Here is a 12,201-nt window from a genome sequence, read left to right as displayed (position 1 = left end):
GCGGTCATTCGGGCTGGGTCAGCAAACAAGGCCTGACCCGCTACGACAGGGCCTAACCTGAAGAGACCCTGCTCAATAGATTGGGTGTCTCTTAGGTAGTAGTTGATGAAGACGTTCTGCGTTCTCTAGAAGCCTGCCCTCAGAATGTGTTTGAGGGGGGCACCTGACGCTAGCGCTAGTGAGTTAGCAATCGCACGGACCTCATGTTCTCGTACTTAGTGTCTCTGCAAGGTCTGTGTTGAGGAGGATAGTGTATTATAGACCTCCAGTATAGTCGCAGTAATCCACCTGGAGATGGAAGTCGGGGTAGCCGGCTTATCCTGTTTGCCAGGGCCGTAACAAAAAAACATGTGTTTGGTTCCCCGTCTGGAAAACCTGGTACGGTTCACGTAGCAACTCAGCGCTCGGACCGGGCAGAGAAGCAATTCCTCCTGATCCTCCGGACCGATAATATTTGCCAGCCGGGGGATGACGATCGGTTGAGGAACGTGTCCTGGGATTTGGTTCTTGGCAAGAAACCTGATTCATGTCTTTATTACAACTTGATCGTCCATAAAAGCGACACAACCATCCTCGAAGGACAGTGCACCTAGCTCTGACCAGCGCCTACCTGAGGCGAGGGCCAGTAGGAAGACTATTTTCCACATCAAAAAATTAAGTGGTGCTGATTGGAGAGGCTCAAAAGGCGGTCTGCTTAGAGCGGACAACACAGCCGACGAGTCCCAGTTGGGCGGCTCCCTTGTATGGGGTCTTGGCATCTGGAAAGCAGTAAATAGTCTCCTAATAATAGGACAATCGGCTAGTCTTGTTCCCGTACGTTCTGAGTGGTGGGGGACAAGACCGACCTGTAGCCAACGCTCGCTGCTTAGGACAAACCCACTTCGTCAAACAGGTGGACGAAGGAGCCTGCTACCTGGCCAATAGAGGGATGGTATGGATCAATCTCCCTTCCGCTACACCAATCAGTGTATGCTTGCAGCCTAGAAATGTAGGCCGCGTAGGTGGAATCCCTGTTCGCCCTGGCCAGTACGTTGGCAGCCCGCTCAGATAAGGCTTTCCTATGTGCGGGTCTACTGAGAGCCTCTATGCGTGTAAGTGATACCTGCTGGGCTCGTTGGTAGTGCGCCGTCTGGTTGGGACGGCAGGTCTGGTAAGTCCAGAAACACTGCTGGCGCTTCGACTAGCATTTCCAACATAAGTGGAAACTGGGCCTTGCTTGGCCAATTGGGTGCAACCCATGATAATATGTGGGTGCGCACCTGCCGAAGTTATCTCCGGTGCCCAGTGAACTAGCGGAAAGGGAGGAAAGGCGTACACAACTAAGTGGGTCCACGGGGCTAGCAAAGCAACGTCGGGAGCTTGGCGTTCCAGGGTGCAGCAAAACGGTCCAACCTTAAACCCTCCCACGGCCGAAACATCCTGTAGGCTACCCACTGGGGTATCAGCTACTCAGTGTTCTGGAGACGGAGCCGCCCTGAAAGGGCGTCGCCAGACTGTTCCTCACCCCTGGAAGGTGGTGTGCGGTTAGCTCCACATTTTATTCCAGGCACCAAAGGAGGATTTTGCTCCGCTGGGACTAACAACGATGGGGAATGTGTCCCCCTCCCCACCTACTTGAAGGAGACCACCGCTGCGTTGCCTGTGCGGAGCAGGACTCTGTGGTCTCGAACTACGGGTAGAAAGCGTGGTAGTGCTAAGTACACTGCTCTCAGTTCGAGCCGGTTGATATGGTAGTCCTAAAACTAATGCGGGGCCATATCCTTGGGCTTGTTGGCCCAATAGATGCGCTCCCCAACCCTGGGGGGAGGTATCTGTTACCAGAGTCATACCTGCGGCGAGCGGGCCCAAGGGGCTCCCCTGTCCGAGGTTGGCCAGTGACGACCACCAGGGCAGGGCTTCCTTCACTTGGTCCGAGATCGAAACCCGCCTATCTAGTTCCCATAGGAGAGCTCGGCGTTATAACAAGCATTATACCAGGCGGCTGCGTAGTGCAGCCTGGGGAACGATCCTTCGAACCGAGGTCATCATTTTGATGATCCGCATTAGTTCACGGAGGGACACCGAGCGAACGCTGACTAGGCATTCGGCTAGACTGCTTAGCGCTAAGCAATACGCTTTAAATAGCTAAGCCAAGCTTACCTCTGTGTCAAAACTCCATGCCCAGGGACACCAACTGCGCGTTGGGTCGAGGTGGGACTTGTCAATTTACTAACAAGCCCAACTGGTGAAGTAAATCCTGTGTTAGCCTGACGCGTTTGGCTATTACCCCTTGCCCGGGTTGTTGGTAACCGAAAGTCTGGGTATGGATTGAGGTGTACCGACATCTGGTGAAGCAGCAGCACTACCTGTTTCATCACTCTGGTGAACACGTAGGGCACTGTGCCTAACCCGAACGGGGGGCACCCGAAATTCGAATACTTGGCCCAGCTGGGCGATTCGAAGGAGATGGCAACTCGCTGGGTGCATCGGGGTCTAAGTCTAGCGGGGATAGCCAGTCAAAACGGTGGATGGAGAGAAGAACCATGAATGGTGTCTCCATGTGGAACCGATCGAGGAGCATGTACTGATTCAGTCTGCCTAGGTCCAAAACTGGACGCCTGCCACTTGTAGATTTGGTACTACGAACACATTTGGGTAGAAGCCTGGCCTTAGTTCCGGCTGATGTACCCTGTGTATGGCGTCTTTCCCCAGCAAACTGCTACTTCCTGTCTGATTGCTTCCGCCTTGCAGGAGTCCCCTGGCAGTGCCAGGGGAGACAATGACGGGGGGTGGGGATGGAGATTTCAGCGGTATCCCATAAACGGATGTCACCACCTGGAAAGGTCCAGGGATCGGTCACCTGCCGTCTCCAAACCGGACTACACCGGCGCAATCTGTGTACAACAGGGATATGTGGCTATGTGTTCGGCAGTTGCGAGGGGGGTGCTCCCTTCCCCCATGAGGTGAGTTCCCCAAGGCCTGAAGTAGTCACTAAGTGCACATGTGCCTGCCAACACGTCTGATCGGGTCTGATCCCGAAACCACACCAACCGGGTAGCGTTTGGTCCAGTGGGAAGTGTTGCCTAATGTTATCCACACCCGGGGGCCTTAAGCATTACATCCTCCGCGGCTGACCAACGCCGCCCATCAACACCGTTTGCGTGCTCTGTGCCCCACTCCGCACTCAGGCGGACAGGGAGAGACTTGCCGACGGGGTTGCTTTGGATCCCGATGCCCATGATCCCATAAGCGTTGAAGCAACCTTAGGTGGTCGCTTTAGGATCAAGGGTGGGGGTATATACATCGTATCACTGGGATCGATGATACTCCGCCTCACCCCAAATACGTGGCTCACCGAGTCATACAGATGGAAGACTCTGAGGGACCGCCCGGAGTACCGGCTGTATCTGACGCGAGCGAACTGCATCTCCTTTCACTTTAAATATGTGAGAGGGAGCATGTTCGACTGTGCGTCTCATGACAGGGTCGGTTCCCTCTGGGGACACCCGTGGGTCGGTAAAAAAGGAGTCAAAACCCACAGCGGGGACCGGACTCAAGGAAAAATTCGTTACCATCGTACCGTTACCGCATGATGAACCCTAGCTGGCTGAAAGTAGGGGGGGTCAACGTGTGCCCTGCCCTGAAAGCCCTGCCCCGAGATCGGAGACTTGGCTGCTAGCACCCTGTTGGCATTCAGTGCCCGAGGATCCAGAGAAGGACTGGTGCAATTAGCCTGAGCCTCGGCCACCCCCCAAAATAGTGGGAGAGCCGTGTCTGGGAACGGGGATTCCCTGGAAGAGACGTGTTTGAATGCAAACATGCTTTTGTGTCTCTTCCTGCTTGCCCACCGAGGGGACACAGTGGAGACAGCTCGCTCTGACTGCGTCTGATCTACCCGGCCTGCCAGGGACGCAATTGCCCGACAGTCCTTCGACCAAAACCCTCAACTCGGAGGCAAACCCGGCGCCGTGCGAGGAAGGGTCCACAAAGAGACCCGCAACGGGCCCCATAGGAGGAAAGCCTCCAGGGGCACAGCCTCGCTGCAGCCGGTAAAATCTGGTAAAACACCGCCTGAAAAAAACAGACTGTGAAGATGCCCTCCGATCAGCGGGGGAGACCGAGAAAAATATCGGTACCTCCGCTATCAGGCATCTTACTCGACATCCCGGTACATGAAGTACCGGTAGTCGAGCGTGAGGACTTTCCACTCATGCAAAACACGCAACTCACTTTAATCGATTTGTTTACTGGACGCGCGACCTTGCTGTGGCGCGGTCAGTCTCAGCGATTTTGATGGCTCTGAAGGAAAATCTCAGGCCTCAGAATTCCAGTAAAAAAAACATGCTTTCACGCAAAAACACGAAACCCGCACGTAGCTACGACAAAGTATGTCAGATGCGGGTTCTATGCTGGTAAATTCTGAATATAACCACTGCACGGTCAGCTCGAAACACGAGGAGACCGGAAAGAAAACGGCAGCGAGCCTTGGTGCTGTCATTACATCTATACATTGCTAAATACATTGAAAATAAAAGATGACATGCATGAGGGAAATGAATTACAGTTGTAAAAGGTGCCGCCGCGAAATCAACAAGCGGTTACGTAGTGGCGCCGGATTTTAATTACTTTGTTGTGAAAAATACTACACACAAAGGGGAAAACGACACAAGGGTAAAAATGAAAAGGAAAACTTATCCTACCAGCTACAATGTCGGATGCCGTGCAGCGGCAACAACCCAAGCTATAAATCCGGACAGGAAAAAAAAAAGCAGGCGGTCCAGCAGAGCTCGCTAGATTTCATCTCCACTCGAGGCGGAGAGAAAATAAGAGTGATGGACGGCTACCTGTGGCGCTGCCAGGTGGCCTCGGTCACGTGGGTTCGTGACGTAAGGGGTAAAAGAATCTTGAGGTCATGGGGCTTCCCCTGACCTGGATTCTATCTCTCCGTCACCGGCAGAATCGCTGATTAATGCCTACAGTTCAAAATAGTCATTTTGACTGATCGGAGTCTATGGTGGGTAATTGAACGTAGTGAATTATGAATTATTTATATGAACAAATTTCAACCCAAAATTAATCGAGCCTGTCTATTGTTGTAGAGCATTTATGTACCAAATTTTATTCAAATGTGATGATCAGTAATTGAGATATCAGTGTTAATTATTTTAATTAGGTGATTAATAAGCATAAATATTTACCAAAAACTAATTGGGTCTCTGCATAGTCCTAGGTTCATTGAAATGTAATGATGAATACTCTATAAAAGTTTCATTAAAATCCAATTAGTGGTTCTTTATATATTAGTGCAACATTCATGGGAAAAAATGAACTATTTATGTGAATTAGGTAATTAATATCCACAATTATTTACCCTAAACTAATCAGGTCTCTGTATAATCCTAGAGGATCTATGTAGCAAGTCTCATTGAAATATGATGATCAGTACTTGAGTTATCAGGCGAAAAGCTGAAAATTAACTAATTATGCTAATAAGGTGATAAACATGCACAAATATTTACCCCAAAAATAATAATTAATTAATTATGCAAATTAGGTAATTAATATGTACTGATATTACACTAAAAACTATCAGGTCTGTGCAGTGTCCTATGACATCTATGTACCAAGTTTTATTGAAATGTGATGATTACTACTTGAAATATCAAAAGCTGAAAATTGTGCACCACATTCATTAATCAGCAGGACCAGGGGAGCCGTGCAGTCGGTGTTGCCTTACATTCTGTCGTCACGGATCCTACAAGCCATGATCCTACCGAAAGCGACTGCTTCAGGATTGTGGGTGAGGGTATGAACATCGGGTCACTATGACTGATGACTTCCCACATCACCCCTACGGGTTCACGGAGTCGTTCCGGAGAGCGAACTCAGAGGGACTGCCTGAACCAGTAGGAACAGACATCGTCGTACCGTTCACTTTGCCAGAAAGTGTCCAATCAAATGCATGGTAACCGGGTCGGTCCCTTCGGGAAATCAAACGAGGGTGACCCGTAGCAGAGGCAGTGCTCAGGGAAAAATCTCCGGTACTGGCTCCAACTGACATTCAAGGATCGGGAGAGAGGAGGCGGGGGAGAAACGAAATCAACGTCCTGTCCCGCTTGGTCCCCCTCCATATCAAAGGTCTGACTGCCAGCCCACCCCCGTCAGGTGTCTGAGAAACCTCAGTTCCACCACTGCCACGCCTCCCACTTGACGCCGCAGCACCCGAGGTACCGGTAGTCGAACAGAAGGACTTCCCACCCATACTAACACTTCTCTCACTCACTCACGCCCATAGGGCCGCCCTAATAACGCGATCAGTCTCAATAACATGAACGTGGCTTTGAAATTAAAGTAAATCCACTTGTGGCAAAAACCCTGAACGCCAAACACATTCTAAACAAAGGTGACATTTGCTATGTGGCAATTCCCGCAAGACCAAGTTGATTGTTTGGGCAATGACCCAGGAGGAGAGGAGCTCTTATGGAAGTGCTTTCCTTCCTTCTAATCCATTTTAACTACACTAAGCAATGAACAAGGCTAGGTCATGTGTTATGTGACATGGAAGAAAATCTATGAGGTCATGGGGCTTCCCCTGACCTAGATTCTATCTCTCTGCCACCGGCAGAATCGCTGATTAATGCCTACAGTACAAAATAGTCATTTTGACTGACTGGAGTCTATGGTGGGTAATTGAACGTAGTGAATTGATTCAGTAGAATGGATATTGACAAAGAACAAATAGGCTACCAGTCGGCCATCCTGAATCAGATCTCAAAAAACAATCCATGCATGGCACAGTCACCATTAGTTATCAAATCTAAGTTATAGTAAAAACAGCATTAATTAAAACAATATGGGCACTCATATCTATGACATGATGTATCATTAATATATAAAAGTTGAACATAGAAAATAATTCTGTTCTGACACATCAGTGCCTGGTGAGGACTAATAAGATTGATGTGAATATGTATGTACTTCATACCAAGTTTGAAAGAAATCATACTGTAAACAAATTGTTGATGGTGCTGGCCAGTACTCCTAGTAATGTACCAATCAAAACAAACACCACCAACAATGTTGCAATGAACAAAAGTTCATCAATAGTATTTAGTTGGTACATGTACAAACCTTAATTAGAGAGAAGTCAACAACTTCATCTTCCTCTTTTTGTTTCATTTCCACAGTGATAACTTCCTCTTTCTCATCAGTATGTCGTGCCCTTTTTTGTGGTGAAACATCACCCTCAGAACTTCTTTCTGCTTTCTTTCCCTAAAACACAAACATATACATGTACTTTACAACTATCAATGTTATACCAAGCAAGACACTTTGTATTTTTATTAGCTTACCCATGCCTTTTTTTTGTGTGTGTTGTATTTCATTATATTGTATTATCTATTCCAAGTGAGTAAATGAACATTTCTTTATCCTAACTGTTTGTTGTTATACACTGGTGGCATACGAGTATGTTTTGTTGGCATGATGCATTTATTCCTGTTGTACGACTCCTACATTTAGTGAGAAGTTACAACACAAAACAATGGTGGGTAAATAGCATAACTTCACTTTAGTGAAACCTTGTATTAACATATATATATATATACTGTCTGTGGTATCAAAACATGCCCACACCACACTGTATATACGAAGAGGGCTGTGGTATCAAGACATGCCCACACCACACTGTATATACGGAGAGGGCTGTGGTATCAAGACATGCCCACACCACACTGTATATACAGAGAGGGCTGTGGTATCAAGACATGCCCACACCATACTGTATATACAGAGAGGGCTGTGGTATCAAGACATGCCCACACCACACTGTATATACGGAGAGGGCTGTGGTATCAAGACATGCCCACACCACACTGTATATACAGAGAGGGCTGTGGTATCAAGAAATGCCCACACCACACTGTATATACGGCTGTGGTATCAAGACATGCCCACACCACACTGTATATATGAAGATGGCTGTGGTATCAAGACATGGCCACACCACACTATATACAGAGAGGGCTGTGGTGTCAAGACATGCCCACACCACACTGTACAAAATGTATATACGGAGAGGGCTGTGGTGTCAAGACATGCCCACACCACACTGTATATACGGAGAGGGCTGTGGTGTCAAGACATGCCCACACCACACTGTATATACGGAGAGGGCTGTGGTATCAAGACATGCCCACACCACACTGTATATACGGAGAGGGCTGTGGTATCAAGACATGCCCACACCACACTGTATATACGGAGAGGGCTGTGGTATCAAGACATGCCCACACCACACTGTATATACAGAGAGGGCTGTGGTATCAAGACATGCCCACACCACACTGTATATGGAGATGGCTGTGGTATCAAGACATGCCCACACCACACTGTATATACGGAGAGGGCTGTGGTATCAAGACATGCCCACACCACACTGTATATACAGAGAGGGCTGTGGTGTCAAGACATGCCCACACCACACTGTATATACAGAGAGGGCTGTGGTATCAAGACATGCCCACACCACACTGTATATACGGAGAAGGCTGTGGTATCAAGACATGCCCACACCACACTGTATATACGGAGAGGGCTGTGGTATCAAGACATGCCCACACCACACTGTATATACAGAGAGGGCTGTGGTGTCAAGACATGCCCACACCACACTGTATATACAGAGAGGGCTGTGGTGTCAAGACATGCCCACACCACACTGTATATATGGAGAGAAGGTGCGACTACAATGTAAGGGGTTATGAAATGCATGAACAGCAGATAGTTTACAAAATGTGACTCGTCTAGCCGTTTTTAAAAGATGTAAAAAAATGCAATTATTTAAGGAATGGCCTTCAAATTGTAATCACTACAGTTGTTTTCTCATGCAGATTAGAAAGTTTGTTTCATATACCGGGACATATTACTGATAACTACCATTTTGATTCATGTATATGTAGAACAATTCACACACTTTATAGTATAAGGCATTTCTGACGGCAAGCTGGCAAGGCTTGGAATTTTGGAGGTGAATGAGAATTCCTATTCAACTAGAATGTACAGAGTGTTGATAAAGATGACCAGCCTGGGCTTGAACCATGACTTTTGAATTGATGGTCAGTACCTATAACCCCTATTCTATAAGGAGCTGGTTGGAATGGCTATAAATGTTTGAAGAATATATTTGTGGTCATGTGATATGCATGACAATCCACTAAATAGAGTCATATGTAATGTACTCTTCCACAGTGTATGCATTTATTTTATGTTTTTGTCAGACAGTCATTGTATAATGACATTGTTAACCACACTTGGTAGCCATGCTGTTTCACGTATACACTGATATACTTATAGTCAGGATAATGTAAGCATCACTCTAGTTACAGCCTTGTGATGTTTACTAGGAGCTGACCACTTGTATGATTGACTAGTCAGGATAATGTAAGCATCACTCTAGTTACAGCCTTGTGATGTTTACAAGGAGCTGACCACTTGTATGATTGACTAGTCAGGATAATGTAAGCATCACTCCAGTTACAGCCTTGTGATGTTTACAAGGAGCTGACCACTTGTATGATTGACTAGTCAGGATAATGTAAGCATCACTCTAGTTACAGCCTTGTGATGTTCACAAGGAGCTGACCACTTGTATGATTGACTAGTCAGGATATTGTAAGCATCACTCCAGTTACAGCCTTGTGATGTTTACAAGGAGCTGACCACTTGTATGATTGACTAGTCAGGATAATGTAAGCATCACTCTAGTTACAGCCTTGTGATGTTTACAAAGAGCTGACCACTTGTATGATTGACTAGTCAGGATATTGTAAGCATCACTCTAGTTACAGCCTTGTGATGTTTACAAGGAGCTGACCACTTGTATGATTGACTAGTCAGGATATTGTAAGCATCACTAGTTACAGCCTTGGGATGTTTACAAGGAGCTGACCACTTGTATGATTGACTAGTCAAGATAATGTAAGCATCGCTCGAGTTACAGCCTTGTGATGTTTACAAGGAGCTGACCACTTGTAAGATTGACTAGTCAGGATAATGTAAGCATCACTCTAGTTACAGCCTTGTGATGTTTACAAGGAGCTGACCACTTGTATGATTGACTAGTCAGGATAATGTAAGCATCACTCTAGTTACAGCCTTGTGATGTTTACAAGGAGCTGACCACTTGTATGATTGACTAGTCAGGATATTGTAAGCATCACTCTAGTTACAGCCTTGTGATGTTTACAAGGAGCTGACCACTTGTATGATTGACTAGTCAGGATATTGTAAGCATCACTCTAGTTACAGCCTTGTGATGTTTACAAGGAGCTGACCACTTGTACATTGTATGATTGACTAGTCAGGATATTGTAAGCATCACTCTAGTTACAGCCTTGTGATGTTTACAAGGAGCTGACCACTTGTATGATTGACTAGTCAGGATATTGTAAGCATCACTCTAGTTACAGCCTTGTGATGTTTACAAGGAGCTGACCACTTGTATGATTGACTAGTCAGGATATTGTAAGCATCACTCTAGTTACAGCCTTGTGATGTTTACAAGGAGCTGACCACTTGTATGATTGACTAGTCAGGATATTGTAAGCATCACTCTAGTTACAGCCTTGTGATGTTTACAAGGAGCTGACCACTTGTATGATTGACTAGTCAGGATATTGTAAGCATCACTCTAGTTACAGCCTTGTGATGTTTACAAGGAGCTGACCACTTGTATGATTGACTAGTCAAGATAAAATAAGCATCACTCTAGTTACAGCTTTGAGATGTTTACAAGGAGCTGACCACTTGTATGATTGACTAGTCAGGGTAATGTAAGCATCACTCTAGTTACAGCCTTGTGATGTTTACAAGGAGCTGACCACTTGTATGATTGACTAGTCAGGATATTGTAAGCATCACTCTAGTTACAGCCTTGTGATGTTTACAAGGAGCTGACCACTTGTATGATTGACTAGTCAAGATAAAATAAGCATCACTCTAGTTACAGCTTTGAGATGTTTACAAGGAGCTGACCACTTGTATGATTGACTAGTCAGGGTAATGTAAGCATCACTCTAGTTACAGCCTTGTGATGTTTACAAGGAGCTGACCACTTGTATGATTGACTAGTCAGGATATTGTAAGCATCACTCTAGTTACAGCCTTGTGATGTTTACAAGGAGCTGACCACTTGTATGATTGACTAGTCAGGATATTGTAAGCATGACTAGTCAGGATATTGTAAGCATCACTAGTTACAGCCTTGTGATGTTTACAAGGAGCTGACCACTTGTATGATTGACTAGTCAGGATAATGTAAGCATCACTCTAGTTACAGCCTTGTGATGTTTACAAGGAGCTAACCACTTGTATGATTGACTAGTCAGGATATTGTAAGCATCACTCTAGTTATCGAGAAAATACTAGTGGATAAATTTGGTATGCAAGCAGGTTTAGTGGAAAATGCCCACCGGGTAAATATTGGTGAAGTAGCCAAAACAGAGAACCGGCCCTACCCAAGACAAGTATTGGTGAAGTTCTTCAGTCGTCTAAAGAAAGAAGAAATCATACGAAAACAACGAATTGCGTTAAAGGATACAGGAATATATGTAAAACGGGATATGATTATTGAAGACTTTCAATTGAAGAAAACATTGAACGCTGTTATTAAACGTGCTTACGATGAGGGGAAACGACCTATTTTTCGAAGAGGCGTGCTGTACATTGATGGAAAGAAGTATTCGCCTAATAAAGATGATGTGGTGTAAAGTTATAAAGTTATAAAAAAAAAAAGCTTTTGAATTTTATTGAGGTATGTCTTTATATATGATTTAATTATCAATTATGACGAAATAAGTGGTAATTACTTACAGTTTCTTTCCCATGTGGGATGTAATATTAAGTGTAAGTGACTCCAGACAAACTAGTTATAGCTATATATCCGACATGAGGTAAGAAAAAAAACACTGTTGAGTTTTATTTAATTATGCATTTATATATGGTTTATTTAGCAAACTGTTTATGGTCTTTTTTTTAGGGTTGTGCCAGACTGGCAACATAACTTTTTGCTTAATGACTAAGTCAGTGGTAATTAATTTACAGTTTCTTTCTCGTGTTGAATGTATCATCTGATTAAGTGTAAAAATTTTTAAACTGGTATCATAATTTTAGTTGGGGTTGTTGATACAATAATATGGCACTGAGTGTGTTATTGGGATGTGA

At 45.4% G+C, this 12,201-nt stretch overlaps 1 protein-coding gene across 4 annotated transcripts in view; it reads right to left on the bottom strand.

The window, feature by feature from the left end:
- The window catches only part of LOC100378763 (uncharacterized), a 48,465-nt gene that overhangs the window by 14,384 nt on the left and 21,880 nt on the right, over positions 1-12,201 (bottom strand). For all 4 annotated transcript variants that reach the window (XM_085491573.1, XM_085491575.1, XM_078008920.2 and 1 more), the window contains one exon: positions 7,111-7,251. In XM_085491573.1, coding sequence (XP_085347699.1) covers positions 7,111-7,251 — 141 coding nt within the window. The remainder of the gene's footprint in view (positions 1-7,110; positions 7,252-12,201) is intronic.

The sequence above is a fragment of the Saccoglossus kowalevskii genome, chromosome 16, assembly GCF_978046115.1.
Source record: "Saccoglossus kowalevskii chromosome 16, keSacKowa6.1, whole genome shotgun sequence".
NCBI classification, from domain to species: domain Eukaryota; kingdom Metazoa; phylum Hemichordata; class Enteropneusta; family Harrimaniidae; genus Saccoglossus; species Saccoglossus kowalevskii.
Note: the sequence above shows the minus strand (reverse complement) of the source record. Positions and strands in the feature narration are given on the sequence as shown.